Consider the following 18,371-nt stretch of genomic DNA (forward strand, 5'->3'; position numbering starts at 1 on the left):
GACGTAGCTTGCTGATCAAAAATTTCGAATTCGATCTAGGGTAACGGACTTATTTTGGACCGGGTACATATTTTGGACCACCTTGTAGCTTTTTGCCAATATTTCTCTCATAAATCATGTTATTCATAAAAATTTTGAACAAATATAGTTAAAGTTACTTCTTATGATTCTAATCACATCTAAAATTTTATTTAAGTAAGCTGCTAACGGAGAGAAAATTGAAAATAAAGTTTTGATTTTTCACAGTTGGACCGAATCAGGGCCATTTCAGGAGGACGTGCCATTATTGGAGTCTACTTTCAAGAGGTTTGCTGCATAGCTGGAATGAATTTTACAAATACAAACATGTTCACAGCTATGATAAAACACGTGAAAACTATTTTGCAAGCTCGAAAAAGCAAAATAACTGCTTTTGATAGCAATTTGACCCATGTCGAAAATAGGTTCTACTTTATTCCTTAGGGACTTATTTTGGACCACTCAACATAACCTGGGTATTAAACTTGCTGTTAAATGTTCATGAACGTAATAAGACGTTGTACGACGATATGAAAGAATTATGCACACTATTTCAATCACTCATTATGAATAAAATTTGGAATTTAATCATGATTTTATTCAATCAACTCGCCAAAGCCCAAACTTGCCATTAGACGAGGTTCATTTTAAATAATCGGCATAAAACCAAGTCCTTCATAGTTTTAACTTACTTTTTGTGCACTATGCTTTGAATCACGTTAATCTAACAATCTACATCAAAAGCAACTGTTTGATAAGCAGTTGTTAAAAGCTACAGCTTAGAGAAGTTTCAAAACATGAAAACTTGGACTTGTACCATTTTTTTATTAAGTCATTGTTTTTTATGTTTCATTAAAAATTATTGAAAGTTTGGTCTTAAAGTTTCAACCATTTAGGATTTCCAGTAAAACAAGTGCATTCAGGAATGATTTTCGAGGAAAAAAAACTTGGATTGGTAGAAGAAACGAAATATATAAAAACCGTTTAAAAGGAGGGGTTTGGAAAAACGTCAACAAATCGGCAAATATGCAACGAGTTTCAATTTTGTAACAGTTGAAATATCTTAGTTAATATTAGAACAATTTTATCAAATAATATATTCAATTATAGCTATATATGTTTCAAAACTTGAGAAAAGGTGGTTGAAATGCGTAAATTTTACAAGTAATAAAAATCTAGTTTTAAGCCCCTGTGGTTATGCAATTTGAAAAAAAAAACTGTTGGAAAATTACTCCAACGATAAATTTTATCCTGGAACAAAGTTAGTACCAAACTTAAAACTGAATTTTCGTGAAAAAAAATCTGGCGTTTAGATGGCTTAAAAGATAAAATCTCGCACATTTTTATCTTTTTGAATCTATCTACAGAACTGAAGCCAAACCAAATCCACTAAGGTTTTGGAAGTCATGCATCATGCATCAATTGATGTCGCGAAGTTCATGATGTCAGACTTTCTCAACTTATCATTGGGTCGCCTGAAGGAGTTTTGCGTTCTGGAAATTGAGCCTAAAGATAAGCCAACTGGCCAGTATTGAACACTGCAGAACAAATTTCGTCGAAATTTAAGTGTGCTGCCAGAATATTCATAACAATTGGAACACATTATATAACAGGAATTTTACTATTTTTACTCTATTCTTGTCGAACAAACAAAACTTGACTAGTCTATAACAATAAGAAAAGACAAAATTATCTGAATAATTCGCATAATTGCGCATCATTCGCTGTCGAAATAAAGCAAAAACTAGCAAAACTTATTTAGTTTAAGGGTGGTCCAAAATAGGTCCAAAGGATGGTCCAAAATAGAAACCTGGTGGTCCAAAATACTGACCAGAGTAATGATTGAAGAAACGTATTTTTAGGCTTAAATCTTGCTACATTGCAACAAATGACGATATTTCTCGATAGAAAAAGCCTTGATCTTCGTAATAAACGGATAAAGCAGTCGAAAATTGTAACAAATGCATTTTTATTCCAGAAAATAGCATAGCCACTTTCCAAGGAGGTTCAAAATAGGTCCGTTACCCTAGTAACACCAAAATCGAACATATCGCATTCGAACGAAAAAAAGAATAGCTTTTTCGAATTCCATCTAAAGTATCCGTTCGAATGAACGACAGATACGCCGTAAACAAGAATAAGGGTGAATATCTCGCAAATGCAGTCTGCCAGCCAATGCATAGCACTCAGCCTCAGTAGAGGAAGGTAGAGGATAGTGCCACCGTCCGTTCCTTCCGTGGAAGGAACCTGCAGGTGCTCCAAGCTATTTTGGACCCATACACTCTAAGAAAATTGTACATATTGGTACCGTAAAAAGTACATACTTTGAATTTCGACAACTAATACGTAGAAGTGAGTTTCAGAAATTACATACTTTGTCAGTTCTTTCTGTTCTACAAAACCCTCTCTGTAGAAAGAACTGCAATTTTGGTAAATTTGTAGTTGACGGTGTTTTGCTTCTCACTCGCACCACCAGGGAGTCAGTCTGTGATTTACATCCTACTTGCGCGCACGCAACAATTTTTGCAGAACTTCCCCAAAAGTCCTTGCGAAAACATTAAAATTTCTCTCGGTAAGTTTGGTAACATTTATTTCTGCTGAATGTTTTTTCAATTCATCTCCATAATTTTAGAATATAGTTGCTGGTTTCAGCTGGGTCCAGAGGCGACATGAAACGCTATCATCAGACGATTCCACCATAGTTGCGGCCGCAACAAAGAAAGCCTTGAATCAAAGGTCATATTTCTACCTTTTTTTTACAATTTAGCATTTTCAACTTCGTCCGTAAGTCGACTGTTGAATCACACCCTGCCACAGAAATTGGATCTAAAGGCGACAGCTCAAGCTAAAAAATTGATGTTCTGGTGTGACAAATCCCATCAGGATGGTTTCCAGATTATCCATCATGATATGGCCAATTCAATCCCCAACGAAAAAACGTATTTCTCGGATGAACCGAAGACAGTTTGCAAAAAAAAAAAACAGTGGTCGGAAATTATGGAGGTGGTATTCGAAAACAAATTACTATACTTATCTTAAAACTTTGAATTGATGGAAAATAAATTACCATACTCAAATCAAATTTCAATCAATTTGAAAGAAAATATCCCTGCTTCTTAATTCCTAATTAGAATTTAGATTTTTTCCTATTTGAGGTGATTTTAACATACTTTCAGTACACAGAGCTCTACGTTCTTTGCATACTTTGTATGCTTTGTACTTCGTACAATTTTTTTTTACTTATAGATAAAAATAAACCCTTGTTATCATTATCAACTTAATTTTTCCTGATTTTTCGATAATTTTTAGTCATTTTTTATCATGATTTAGACACATTTTTAACTTTTTTTATTATGTATAGAATGTTTGTTATTTTTATCATATTTGTTATTTTTGTCATTTTACATCTTTTTTTAGATATTATTTGTCATTTCTGTTCTGTTGTTTGTATTTGTTTTTGAGTTTTTTGAAATGTTTTTGTTTTTTGTCATTTTTGAGTAAATTATATTATTTTAATTTTTTTGTTATTGTTATATTTTATCAACATTCAAGAATGTAAAAACGTATTTATGGCGTTTGTCTAAATTATATTGGTTCTGTTATAGCGAAAACTGTATGGTAATATCGTTCCAAAAAACCGAATGTTGCCAAAATTGAATTTCACCAAAAACGAACGGAGTCTGGATGTAAGAAAATACAATCGAATAACCAAAACATTTTTAAAAATTAAGAAATTAAGTTTTTCATGGTGTTTTATGTATTTTTGTATCCGGAATTTGTTATTTAACATTAATTTAGTGACGTTGCTATTTATTTTTTCGCACACCACTGCACATATATACACAAAACAAAATTATAAAACAAACTGCTTTTTGATATACACACCAAATGTAAAATTATGTTTTTGGAACAATTTTAGCTTAGTTTTTAAATATGTTTGTCAATACTGTTCTAAAATATTAATCTATAATTTTTTTTCTAAGTCAATCTTTTTAAAACGAAGTAGGTACTAAATTTATATCACATTTCAAATTAAACAAAAGTTGTAGAAATCAAGCTTCAAACTGCTTTTTGAATTTCAACACTGTCGGACGATAGGTTTTCGCTAATTCCCGCTCGGCGATCACTTTGGCAAGTGCTGCTTTTGGATGTATGTGCTGAGTTAATCGAAACAGTCGACCTGCAAGGTCAATGTTATAGATTGCATTTTTGTCCATTATAAACTCGGTGCTAATCACATTGCTTTCATCGCCGGATGGTCGGCTTATGTACCCAAGACACACTAGTCTCTCTGAAGCAAAGCCGTATCTGGTTAAAAAAAAGGTGTAAAGAATCATTTTAACCAATAAAAATAAAAATATATTACCCTGCCGAAGTGACATTACCGCAATATTTACCATTGCGGTAGATCGGTTCGCCTCCCCAGGGCCAAACATCCTTGTCAGGATCTATGTCCTCGAGATGAAACAGTACCAACCGCTTCTTGAGCCCATCTTTCTTTTGTTTCTCTAGCGCTTCTCTACCGATGAAATTTTCCTTTTTCTTCGAATGGGAAATCTGTAAGTATTGCTGCCGCTCAGAGAAACAAATGAACTTAATCTGCTACTTACATCCAATCGTACCGAGTAAAATACACCCGCCTCCAAGGGCGTTGTCATGCTCGTTAGCTCGTCTCCCCAGAACGGAATAAACTTGTCGATTCTCAAAAATCGTTGCGTTAATGTACCGACATCACGTACCCCATAGTCGCGACCCACGGTCATTAAACGATCGTACACGTGAAGGGCATATTCCGATGGGATATACAGACAGTACCCTGGCATGCCGGTGTGTGTAAAGGACATGATCATCACGTCACTGGCGTAACCGATATTCAACTTCCGGTAAGTGAACGGTTGAAGTTTCACGTTCGAATTGGACAGCTCACTCATCAGCTGCGTCGATTTGGGTCCCACCACATTCAGCACCGTGTACATCGAGGTGACATCGTTCAACTTGACAGTGGCGTCCTGGGGCAGATTCCGAGACATCCATTCGTATATCCGGGTTTGCTGGGATGAAGGCGATATCATGAAATAGTGGTCACTGCTCTGCCGGATCAGCATGCAATCGTTTTCGTAACCACCTCGTTCGTTCAGCATTCCGGTATGGACTATGTGGCCGATTTCGATGTTTATATCATTGGTACACATCTTCTGTAGGTAATCTAGAACGCTGTTACCCTGACGACGTACTCCAGGCTAAGAAATATTATTAGAGCGAAACAACTAGGTATGTAGATATTAAATGCAGACGTATGTATACAGCTTTTCATTTGTTTTTTTTTTTTATTTACATTACCAAAATTGTTTAGCTTATCATTTCAGCCGAAAAATTAAAGCTAACAGACTTCAAAACCTATTTTTTCTAGTTTTTCTGGTACTTTTGCTTTTTTTTTTTATTCTGATAACAAATTTAATCGATTGAATTAAAAAGCTACTTACCATAATTTCAATTTTAGAGAACGATGATATGTCGATGATTCCCACATGCTGAGCACATGCGTAGTATTCTTTTTGCATGAAGTTGAAGAATTTGGGCTTATAAAAACTCCCATTTGGCAAGGTTGGCAAAGGAGCTCCCCCTATTAGAACAGACCATAATAAATAAATTCACAGGAAAATTAAACCGAGCGACTTACTTTTAAAATCAGTATCGAAATACAACGCACGTTCGTAGGCCATTTTGGTTCCGAAAACTGCTCCCCTGGACTCCAGGACGCTGTACAATGGTGAACATCTAAGCTTTCGAGAAAACTTATACTCACTCTGGTTCGGATAAAGAATTGCGTACTGTCGCCCTACAACTTCTCGGATTCGTTGCTGCAAGTATTGCCGATTGTTGTGCAAGCTGAGAAATCTTTGCACATTGAATGGTAACATTTCTATGGAAGGACTGCCGCTAACTACCCATTCGGCAAGAGCTTTCCCTACACCTCCCGAGCCCTGGAGTGGATTACCGTTCATTCCACAGGCAACATAATAATTTTTCACTTCAGCAGTTTCTCCGAATATTAAGCGACCATCTGGGGTAAAGTTATCAGGACTGTTGGTGACCATGGGATCGGGGTTGTCTCGCAGTAGTGGAATTCTGTCCATAGCTCTTTCCCAAAGTGCAGAGCAGTGACCAGATAAATTTTGTTGCAAATGGCCTTTCCATTTTTTGGGAATGTCTTTGATATTCTCGAATGCTGGTTTTGCCTCTTTTTCGAACCAACCAACTAACATTTCATCATTGAGCTGTCTTGCGTAAAGATTTGAATCGAAATCTCTAACACAAGGTAGAAGATCTTCGTTCGTCAATTGCAGATTAGTTGTTAAAGCGTAAAAGTGTTGAGCAGGATAAGCAGGTATGCTGACGGGTCTCTTACATCTCAATCCCAAATCACGAGCCCACATTCCGCAACAGTTTATAAAGTATTCGCATTTGATTGTACCAATGTCGGTTTCAACACTTTCCACACGACCACCTTTCGTGTTTACCTGTAGGGTTGATACTAGCAATAACAAGTCCGAGAATCATCCATTAGATTGTACTTACAAATTTGACTTGACACTCCTCGAAATACTTAACGCCTTGTTTTTTTGCCAACTTTACCAATACTTGTAGTACCAACGCCGGATCAGCCACGCAATCATCTGGGACATATACTGCGCCCTGAATATCGTCCACATTCAGTAGAGGGTGTAGTTTTTTCGTTGCTTCAGCATCGATGAACTCGCAGAACAAACCGGACGGAACATTATACGCGATTCGACGCTTCAACGCAATCTCTCTATCATGAGTTTGAGCCAAATTCAAGCTACCACACTTTTGCAAACCCACGCTATGACCTGCTCGTTCCAATCTCTCGTACAGCTTAACGCTTTCCAGGATGATATTTTTCTCAGGTGTTGGTTTGAACAACCCGATGGTACCGGAACCGAATTCTGAAGTACCACTACCAACCTTATGTTGGTCCAGCACAATTACGTTATTCCACCCATGTTCGGTAAGATGAAAGGCCACCGAATTACCCAGCAGTCCAGCCCCGGCTATTACAACTCGGGCCGTTTGAGTCGTATTCCCAATCACTGAGCTGAAGTATCGCCTAGGAGGACGACCCGAAAACAGGCATTTCAAAACTTGAGCCATTTAATTTCCAAAACTTTTTCAGTAGATACTTATGAACATCTCTTTGCGCTCCACGGTTCCTTGCAAGTAGATTTTTTTTCTTATATAATATAATGCATCTTCGCGATGCTACTCGAGAAAAAGGGCAACATAGTGCTTTCAATGCCGAGGACCAATTAATTCACACTATTTATTTCGCTTTCATTTCCATCTCGATGATCATTCTAAATAAACAACATCTCAAACTCGACTGGCAGTGCCAGTATCGATTTTTTGTTGGTTCTATATATGTATTGCAGCAACATGTCGGTATAACTATATCAACAGCACCATCGTTTGCAAAACCGGCGGCGGCAATAGTAAACGTGGGATTCAAAATAAAACCGTTAGCTTACGCCACCTGTTGCATACTTTTCATTAGCCCGCTCCAGACCGATTGCATACCGTGTGTTCAAGAAAATAATTGTCAGCCGATATCATAGGCTCGAAAGATAGTTTTAAAAAAAAGTGGGACATTTTGAGAGAAAAAGCGAGACCTTTTAAAATATGTTAGAAAAAGTCATTAGATCACGCAGAGAAAACTGCCATTGAACGAAAGAAACGCACATTTGAACCAAGCTTCTGGTGTTCTTTGAATATAAATCGAGGCGCTTAGGATCAGAGGGGTGCAAGTGCCGAAATGATGATTTCGAGAAAACGGGCCTCAAAGTTTTTTTTTCTAAATCAAAATTATCGAATCAATTTTTCTACTAAATTTTCGATGGAGTGTGTCTCATGAGGTCTAAAATGAACGATTCTGAAGGAAAAACCAAAGTTTTTGCGATATTTATGTTAAAACGGCGAACCACTTTTATTGATATTTTTCACTTGCACCCTTCTGATCCCAATAATGACACTTGCACCCCTCTGACTCCAAACAATATGATAGCATCCTTTTGAAATCTGTATGTAACGAGTATTTTCAGTACGATACTAGATGTTTTGTTTTTGTTCACACATTTAATTTTCTGCGTTTTCGGGCTTCAAATTTCTATGCAACTTATAATGAACGAGGTTTGCAAGTTCCACTATCCTAATTCCCAGAATTTATTGAAAACTTTCAATCTCTCTTTTTCCTTAATGGATACACAAGAATACCTGCATATGTGTTCATTCATTGAAATTAACTGTTTAGCTGGTCGCTTTTTCCGGTAGAACCAACGTACGCTTCCCCTTGGTTTCGTAGCTTTTTTCGCAAGATGAGTTTCCAGACTGCCTGATTTCGTTGGCGTTTTTGGGGTCTTGATGAATGGCCAGTTGACTCTCCAGGAATGGACTCATTCTCGCTAGCAACTGCAGCAGCAGCAACTTCTGATTCTCCAGAAGAACCGTGGATGTTTAATTTTTCTTTTTTTGGTCTAATTATACCAGGCCTCTTTCCTAGACAGTTATGTAAATATTCCTTAAAAGACTTAATGTAATTTTTTATAAACTACCTGTCGCAACGACCCATCTGAACTTTTCGAAGTTTCATTTTGTTCCGTGGGATAGTATGTGACATCATGATCAGAGCCTGTCGAAAACTCTGAATCCTCTGAGCTTTCATCCGAGAGATTTTTCTTAGATATATTTGCCAAAAAATATTGTTAAGTGCGTTTTGTGTTTGCCTTTTATCCCTATTAGCATTGGCTAAATTTGCCATAAAAAAAATATTTTAGAATTTTTTGTATACATAACAATGAGATTTTCATGCCGACGAAGTTACACCTGAATCTATTTTTGTAAAGGTATTCCGAACAATAAAATAAGAACTTGCCACACTATTGAATTCCGATTATCAAAAAACCTCTTTATTTTCACTGCTTCATAAAACACGTCCAAAACCTCGCACGCACTAAAACCGTATCCCCTTTCCCGCTCGTGACACTTGACAGTTCTCTCTTCTTTCAGGATGGATAATCTTGAACAGGTACCATCATTCGTTGTATAGTTGTATGTGTTGTTCGGGATGCGCCCCTACATCCCCCTCAAAACATCCTGAACTAATGCGGCACGTACGTTTGAAACCAAGCCGGTTCCTTGCGCATCCGTTTTCTTTCATGTTCCGCATTTGTATTTACATGATCAGCTGCACCAGGGTCATCAGTTTCCGCAGATGTTCTCATCATCGAAGTCCTCTCAGTTGTACCGTCGTCATGCGCCTCTTTGTCCATTCTTTTCGGTATCTTTTTGAGATGAGAAGTATTTCTCCTGTACTCCTTCCCGGATACCGTAGATTTCACTGTAGTATCAGAACCCGTTTTGGTTAGCACCACATATTCTTCATTGCTAAATGGTGTGCTCAGCTTGTTGTCCTTCTTGAATCTTTTCATCAATACCCGATCTCCTACTGACACTTCGCTCTCCTGTGCGTTCCTGTGTTTGTCGCTGTATTCCTTTCCTTTCTGCTTAACCATAGCGTCGCGATCCCTTAATTCCTCATCGTCCCGGCTTGATACCATGAGTGGAAGTTTTGTGCGTATTTTCCTGCCAAATAGCAGCTCTGCTGGTGAGCGACCGGTCGTAGAATGGGATGCAGCTCGATAAGTGAGAAGAAACTTTTGAAGTTCCCTGCGCCAATCCTGGCCTAGCTCCTGAGCGAACTGCAAACGTTTCAAAATGGTTCTATTCTGGCGCTCCACTTCCCCATTCATTTGAGGCCAGTAGGGAATTGTGTTTATTAGTAGAATACCGAAATCTTTGCAAAACTTGGAGAAAAGTTCACAATCCTCGCTAAGTTGTGGAGCGTTGTCTGCAGTTAGTGTAACCGGTATTCCATGTCGGCTGAAAATGGTCACTAACTCCTTTATGGTGTCTTCAGCTGTGATAGTTGCCATTTCACAAACTTCGTAGTATCTGCTGTAGTAATCTACCACAACAAGTAGAAACTGCCCCTCGGGCAACGGCCCCAAAAAATCGATTGCTATATCCTCCCACGGAGCAGATGGTAGATCTCGTCTTCTCATTGGTTCCGGGGCGTCCGGAGCTGATGTGAGTAAGCACCCTCTACATTGTTTCACATACGCTTCGACATCAGAGTCTAGCTTAGGCCACCATACCGAAGACCGAAGGTGACTCTTCATCATCCTAGTGCCCGGATGGCCTTCGTGAGCCAGACTCAACACTTGTTCTCTCAACCTCTTAGGAACAACCACGCGATCACCCCGCATCAGCACATTCCCTACCCGACAAAGCTCTCTTCCCACGCCGCGATATTCCATCGGAAGTTCAAATAAACGACCACTGCTAATAGACTCAAAAATCTGCATAATTTCTTCATCCTGCTCGGAGGTACGATCTACTTCCTCCCAACGTATAGCTGCAGTTGAAGCTGCGGCCTGTCCAACTCCGTTAACAAAAAGCTCCTCAGCAACGTCGAACGGTACTGGTTTGAGAGTGGATAACCTGGAGAGCGCGTCTACTATGTTCTTATGTCCGGGTATATGCTTGACATTGTACTGGAATCCTTGAAGACGAAGAACCCACCTTTCAATTCTCGCACATGGTTTGGATCTGGGATTGAAGAGATATAATAGCGCTTTGCAGTCCGTTATTAGATCGAACGATTTTCCAAGGAGGTACATTTGGAACCTTTCGACACTCCAAACTAACGCCAATGCCTCTTTTTCCGTCTGGCAATATCTCCTCTCTGTCTCGGTCAGCGACTTGGAGGCGAAGCAAATCACGCGATGTTCACCCTGGTTGTTGGTCTGGATAAGAGCAGCACCTAAGGCAGTAGGACCTGCATCTGCAATCACCGATGTCACGTCCTTGCAATTGTAGTACCCTAGATTGTTATCCTTCGTCAGCGCCTGCTTAATGACATCAAATGCATGTTGCTGTTCCTGACCCCACGAAAATTTAGCTGTTTGATGTAAAAGTCTTCGGAGTGGTTCGTCCACGGCTGCTAGATTAGGTATGAATTTATTAAGATAGTTAGCCAGCCCGAGGAAACTCTTGATTTCAGATACGTTTTCAGGCTGTCGAAAAGATAACAGTGCCTCTACCTTAGAGGGTGATGGTCGAATCCCATTTGGGCTGATGACGTGTCCCAAAAATTGCAGTTCCGATACTCTGATTATGCATTTCTGCATATTCAAAACAACTCCCCGTTTAGTCAGCCTATCGAAGACTATCTTGAGTCGAATGTCATGTTCTTCTACATCCTTTCCCTCGACATAAATATCATCGAGATAGCAAACTGTTCCCTCGCATCCTGATAAAATCTCATCCATGACCTTCTGAAAAATCTCTGGTGCCGATACCAGGCCAAACGGGAGCCTTTTGAACCTAAAAAGGCCACGGCTGGTAATAAACGTCGTGATGTCCCGGGATTCGGGTGCAAGCTCCGTTTGAAGGAATGCATCACGAATGTCCAGTTTGCTGCGAACTTTCCCTGTTTCATTAACGTTATATTATAATCAATTGAAGCCCTTCTCAAAATGATAATTATTCGCATGACTTTACCTGTTCCTATTCGAGCCAACAATTCGTCTACAACTGGCATTGGGAATCTTTCCCTTATCACCGCCTCATTTACCCTTCTTAAATCTAGGCACACACGAGGTTCACCATTGGCTTTTCCCACTACCACCAAAGGAGACACCCACGTTGTAGGGCCTGTTTTCACCTGAAAACATTGAAAACAACTTAATCAGCAGAGAACTCAATAGAAATCAATAATTAAAAACCCCTTTTTTTTTGATTTTTTTTTTTATTTTTTTTTCAGATCATTTCAGGTTGATTTTAAACATTAACTCATTACCATATTAGAAGAAATAATTGTTGACAATATTCACCTCAATGATGTCTTTTCCTAGAAGCTCGTCGAGTTTTGCATTTACAGCTGCCTCATACGGAATGGGTACACGGCGTACCGGCTGAAATACTGGCTTGAAAGAAGGGTCCATGTGTATTTGGACCTGCACATCCTTAATTTTTCCAAACGCAACTTCTCGTCTTTCCAACTGGTTGATATCCACACCAATTTTCAGAATCCCGAGATTCTTCGCTGTTGCATCTCCTAAGAGACAGCGCTGGCCTCCGTCTACGACAAAAAACTTAGCGAAAACTGATTTTTCACCAATTGTTACCTCAGTTTCGAAAGTTCCCATAACCTTAAGTGGTATGTCGCTCCCGTAACCTTTGATAACCTGTTCCGATCCCTTCTGCATATTGACAACCTTTACACTTTGCTGTTTCAGAGCTGTCCATGCTTCCGTATTGATGACGTTTATGTCCGATCCAGAGTCCACCAGTAGCTTGAGAGAAATTCCTCCAACTTTGCAATCGATGACATTCGATTCGTTTCCTCCGTAGAAACAATAATAAGCCTTTGGGTCACTTGTGCCTTCCGACGGTTTATCTTCAATACAATTACCATGCTCTTGACCGTCATGATTCTTAATCATGCGTATCTTCTTTATATGCCCGGCTCCTGATGAAGACATTGGCCCAAAAGAACGTGTGCGGCAAACAGCTTCAAAATGTCCCGATTTCTTACACTTACGGCAGACTTGGTCACGTGCTTTACAAATGTCGGATGATCCAATGTGACCTTTCGCACCACAGCGATAACAAGTCACCTGATGTTCGCTGAGCTTGGGGTGTTTCGTAAAGTTCGTCAAACCTCTTCCAACATACGGTTTCTTGTTCTTCATACCACGTTCCGACTGCACTTGAAAAACATCCCGTGTCGTATCCGGTGATTTCAATGTTCCAATGTCTTTGAGCTGCTGCTCCACACCCTCCATCATTGCGCCCATTTCAACAATCTCTGACAACGATGTGTCTTTTTGCAGAATGCGACGTCGCAGCTCATCCGAAAGACATCCTTCAACGATAGTGTCGGTTACGAAAATTTCCGTTAGGACCTCCCTAACTTCTGCAGTGTACTTCTCAAATCCGCAGTCCGAAAGCTGTTGCCTAATCCGCATCACGAAATGAGAAAACCGTTCATTTTTCTCTTGCTTGATTTTTCGCAATCGACAGCGTTCGAGAATATACTGACGACCCGGCTCGAAATATGCATCTAGCTTTTCCACAGCTATGTCGTACCAATTTTCCTTTGTTGCCACTAATGGAATCTTATTAGCATCGGGAAGACCATCATAGACACGCTAGAGCTGTTTTCCTCCCAGATGCAACAACTTCGCCCTCATTTTGCGTTGGTCCGTCACGTCATATGCGTCAAAATAAATTTCCAAAGCTGATTTCCAAGTTTTCCATTCTTTTGCCAAGTGATTCTTATCGATCTCTTCGCACCGGAATACTGATAGCACTCGCGCTTCATCAATCTATAAAATAAAGAAATACGCATATTTCTTAGTTTTGATACTCATTTCATTTAAAATAGAACATCCATCAGGATTCATTCTAATCTAGACCAAATTCATGAGAACAACGACAACTATCACAACACTTTTTTTTTCACCCCCTTAGAGGGACGGCTTTTGTTTTCTTCCTCAGAAGAAAATTTTGGACATCTCCTCAAAGGAACGGATTTTGTTTTTTTTTTCTTCCTCAGAAGAATTTTTTTTTTTACTACATATCTCCTCTAAGATACATTCTTCACCTCCTCGGAGGAATACTTTGATTATCTCCTCAGAGATACATTTTTCATCTCCTCGAAGGAAAACTTTGATTATCTCCTCAGAGATACATTTTTCACCTCCTCGAAGGAATAATTTTATTATCTCCTCAGAGATCAATTTTTTCACCTCCTCGAAGGAATAATTTTGTTATCTCCTCAGAGATACATTCACATCACCTAACCTCCTCGGAGGAATTCACAACGTTTAACCTCCTCGGAGGAGTTTCGTGTTACCTCCTCGAAGGAATACTTATCATTTACCTCCTCGGAGGAATCTCATTTTATTTTAACATTATATTTAACTCCTCGTAGGATCACTGCGCTTCGAATTCCTCAGAATCCGGGAGTTTTCGGTCTAATTTCTCGAAATTGACTAGTGAAATCGCAAGAGCATAGAAAAACTCATCTAAACTAGTTCATTTAAAAAAAAAATAAATTTCTTTTGAAACGCGTGGGTAGCATAACCTACAATTTATCAGTCTCTCTATTTTAAACTTAATCAACCTTTTCTTTCACTTATTCCGTTTCCATTGTGTACTTACCAATTTCTCCATCCTTGTCGCCAGATGTAAAGGTATTCCGAACAATAAAATAAGAACTTGCCACACTATTGAATTCCGATTATCAAAAAACCTCTTTATTTTCACTGCTTCATAAAACACGTCCAAAACCTCGCACGCACTAAAACCGAATCCCCTTTCCCGCTCGTGACACTTGACAGTTCTCTCTTCTTTCAGGATGGATAATCTTGAACAGGTACCATCATTCGTTGTATAGTTGTATGTGTTGTTCGGGATGCGCCCCTACAATTTTCATCACTTCTCTATCTGAGGACTTTGGATTATCCTGGTCAGAATCAGTAGAAAATCATAGTAGGAGCTAGATGGTGTTGTTTTTAACTGACAATAAATGTATACGTTCTAATGAAATTAGCCTAAAAGCTGAGCTAAAAGTATAATCCTTTGGTGTCAGAAACAGAATTTTCATTGACACGTTTTTTTATAAATAGCTTAAAAATATCGAAATAATTTTTCTTTTAACCTGTGTCTTCTACAGAATGTTAATCTATACTTTAACTATCCAAAAAACAGTTTATCTCAGTTTTGATAAAAAATCACTTGCACCCCTCTGATCCTAAGTGCCTCAATCGTAATTCTTCGATTTAAGTTTTTTTTTATCGAATTAAAAGAAATTTTCGTTAAGTCAATGTAAACGAATTTTGAAATAATGTACCGTACTTAAAATGAAAAAGAAAATAACTAAAATAATAAAAGATTTGGGAGTTGAGTTGGACTCAGAGCTTAACTTCTCGAAGCACATAGAAAAGGTTGTAGCAAAGGCTAATGCAATGTTTGGAATCGTAAGCAGAGTTTATCACGAGTTAGGTGATCCCTATACGATTGTATCAATTTACGTCGGAATAGAGTACGCCAGTATTGTTTGGCGTCCATACTATAACATCCATATCAACAGACTAGAGAGAGTTCAAAAAAACGTTCCTGAGGTTCGCCTTGAGATGGCAAGCAGAAATGCCGGAGTATCGAGTGTTGTGGATGCTAGTAAGATTGACCAGCATGTACTACGTCTTGTGCGTATTAATCATCAACCCAATCCTTCCTGCTTCGCGTTTCAGTTTGCGGTAGATCTCTTCCACCGCCGCAGATGATCTGCCGACTATATCAATGTCATCGGCAAAGCAGATAAGTTGACTGGATCTGTTGAAAATCGTGCCCCGCATTTCGTCCACCGCTCGTTGAATAACACCTTGTAGCCAAGGTTGCCGAAATAAATTCTGTGTTTTTGAAAAAAATAATTCTGACTTTCTGTGATTTTGCCCAAAAATTCTGTGATGAAATTCTGTGATGAAATTCTGTGATGCTTTTTCCTCGAATTTCCGATAAAATTCATGAGAAATTGGGTCTTTCACACATTTTAGTTGGGCAAAATCAATTACCGTTACCAATCTTATCATACTTTTCCGATTCAAAGTAAGAAATCTAAATTTGATACTGCCCAAAAAAAATTATAATTTCGGAAATCCATTAAAAATTTAAAAATTCTGTGAAATCTGGGAAAATTTCAAAATTCTGTGTTCTGTGACACAGATTCTGTGATGAAAATTTGCTCAAAATTCTGTGAAATTACAGATTTTTCTGTGATTTCGGCAACCTTGCTTGTAGCACCATGTTGAACATCATGCAGGATAGACCATCACCTTGTCGACGCCCCCTGCGCGATTCGAATGACGCACTGCGTTCCATCCATCTTCGCCTTGATCTGTCTGATCAGCTTCCCGGAAAAGCCGTTCTCGTCCATGATTTTCCATAGCTCGTTACGGTCGATCGCGTCGATCGACGCTTTGAAGTCGATGAATAGATGGTGCGTAGGGACTTGGTGTTCACGGCATTTTGGGAGTATTTGTAGTAATGTAAATATCTGGTCCGTCGTTGACCGTCCCTCCATGAAGCCGGCCTGATGACATCCCACGAATCTGTTTGTTTGTGGCGTTAGGCGGCGGAGTAGGATTCGGGACAATACTTTGTAGGCGGCATTGAGGACAGTGATCGCTCGGTAGTTCTCACAGTCCAATTTGTCGCCCTTCTTGTAGATGGGGCATATTACCCCCTCCTTCCACTCCTCCGGTAGCTGTTCTATGTCCCAGATCCGGACTATCAACCGATGTAGGCAATCGGCCAACTTGTGCCCATTTTGATGATTTCAGCTGCGATGCCATCCTTCCCAGCCGACTTGTTCCTATTCAGCTGATGAATGGCCTCCTTAACTTCACTCATCGTTGGGAGTGGCTCCTCTACGTCGTTGGTTACGCCGGCGATGTACCTTCCCCCACCGTCTTGATCTCCTGCATGTGGCATGTGCGTCGTTCAGGTGTTCATCGAAGTGCTGCTTCCACCTTTTGATCACCTCACGTTTGTCCGCCAGGATGCCCCCGTCCTTATCCCGGCACATTTCGGCTTGCGGTATAATATGAACTTCATAATGCCATACTTTCAAAGCAATAGTAAACCCTCAATTTTTTTTAATAAATTTTTTTTTCATAATGTATGCTATGGGTATAACTTTTCCCTAAAGTCTAAAAAGATATATTTATCTTCTGAATGGATCGAGAGGACTGAAAATACTGTAAAAACTAGAAAATTGCGCCTTAAAGTATGCAATGACAAACTTTCAAAATTATCTTTGTCTGCTATTACGAACTGTGAAATGAGAACTAATATGGCAAAAATAGTCAACGAACCTTTTATCTTCGGGTTTTACTAGATTTGTGCCTACGGTCATGGCACCCACAATTAAGGATCAACTCTCCTTAAGTAAAGGATCAAGTCTCCTGTAACTTAAAAAATACCACAATTTTTTAGTCTTACAAAAAAAGCTTCTAGTTAATTTACGAATTCATGTATCGTTCATGTAACTTTTGGAGCATATTAACTTGAAATTACACGCTGTCAGAAAATGCAAAAGACGACGAGTTGCTAAATTTTCCCAAAAAGATATTATGAAAATAAGAAAAGGGGATCAAGTATCCCCATTCTCCTCAACAATTTATAAAATTATTGTTCATTTTTTTTGCTGCTAATTAGCAACATCCATGACTAATGCAAATTATCGAATTTCAGTTACGCTACACTATATCACCACATTCGCTCTCTTCTCTACACTAAGGCTGATGTCATGCTGAGTCATGCGACAAGCATTGCTTTGCTTTCTAGGTTCCAATAAGAAAGCAATGCAACGCATTGGTATGTCATGCTGGCGCGCCATGATGCTTTCAAAATTCACTACAAATCATCACTCCTCTACATTGGATAATGCTTGGAATCGTCTCCTTTCTTTCGAGAGCCATTAAAAACTCATCAGATCATGATCCACATTGCGAAATTGCCGAAATTTCAACCGACAAAATTCTTTGTTTTTTTGCGGGAACTAAGAATTTATGAAAATTTTCTCGTCGATTAAGATATTATTTAGTTTATCGCAATAAACTTCACTGGTGGGGCACGATTTTCAACAGATCCAGTCAACTTATTTGCTTTGCCGATGACATTGATATAGTCGGCCGATCATCTGCGGCGGTGGAGGAGATCTATCGCAAACTGAAACGCGAAGCAAGAAGGATTGGGTGATGATTGATACGTCCAAGACGAAGTACATACTGGCCTGCGGATCCGAGACCGACCGAACCCGCTTGTCCAGTAATAACAAAGTCACGATCGACGGCGACGAGCTGAAGATAGTCGAAGACTTTGTCTATCTCGGCTCACTGGTGACCGCAGACAATGACACCAGCCGTGAGATCCGGAGGCGAATTATCAGCGGAAGTCGTGCCTACTATGGACTCCACAAACAACTGCGGTCGAGAAGACTTAGTCCTCGCACGAAGTGTAACCTGTATATGACGCTCATTAGACCGGTTGTTCTCTACGGGCACGAGACATGGATATTGCTCGAGAGGGACCTGCGTACACTCGGAGTATTCGAGCTACGAGTGTTAAGAACCATCTTTGGCGGCGTACAGGAGAACGGAGTGTGGAGGCGAAGGATGAACCACGAGCTCGCGTGACTCTACGGCGAA

General features: G+C 39.5%; 2 protein-coding genes across 3 annotated transcripts; both read right to left on the reverse strand.

Annotated features, from left to right (window-relative positions):
* Nucleotides 1-3,757: 3,757 nt before the first annotated feature.
* On the reverse strand, nt 3,758-7,408 carry LOC129756651 (pyruvate dehydrogenase phosphatase regulatory subunit, mitochondrial-like). Of its 2 annotated transcripts, none has more exons than XM_055753578.1 (6): nt 6,598-7,408; nt 5,699-6,539; nt 5,502-5,641; nt 4,629-5,258; nt 4,385-4,560; nt 3,758-4,326 (listed from the first exon to the last, which is right to left on the reverse strand). In XM_055753578.1, exons 1-6 carry the CDS (start codon nt 7,189-7,191, stop codon nt 4,071-4,073), a joined length of 2,637 nt encoding a protein of 878 aa, XP_055609553.1. In that variant the 5' UTR covers nt 7,192-7,408; the 3' UTR covers nt 3,758-4,070. The 2 variants fall into 2 exon arrangements, with proteins under 2 accessions (XP_055609553.1, XP_055609552.1); XM_055753577.1 differs by having other exon boundaries at nt 4,385-4,575; nt 4,641-5,258; nt 6,598-7,407.
* Nucleotides 7,409-8,131: 723 nt separating this feature from the next.
* On the reverse strand, nt 8,132-11,746 carry LOC129756652 (uncharacterized protein K02A2.6-like). The gene is made up of 2 exons (XM_055753579.1): nt 11,656-11,746; nt 8,132-11,584 (listed from the first exon to the last, which is right to left on the reverse strand). The coding sequence occupies exons 1-2, from the start codon at nt 11,693-11,695 to the stop codon at nt 9,192-9,194; spliced, it is 2,433 nt and encodes an 810-aa protein (XP_055609554.1). The 5' UTR covers nt 11,696-11,746; the 3' UTR covers nt 8,132-9,191.
* Nucleotides 11,747-18,371: the final 6,625 nt, after the last annotated feature.

The sequence above is a fragment of the Uranotaenia lowii genome, chromosome 3, assembly GCF_029784155.1.
Source record: "Uranotaenia lowii strain MFRU-FL chromosome 3, ASM2978415v1, whole genome shotgun sequence".
NCBI classification, from domain to species: domain Eukaryota; kingdom Metazoa; phylum Arthropoda; class Insecta; order Diptera; family Culicidae; genus Uranotaenia; species Uranotaenia lowii.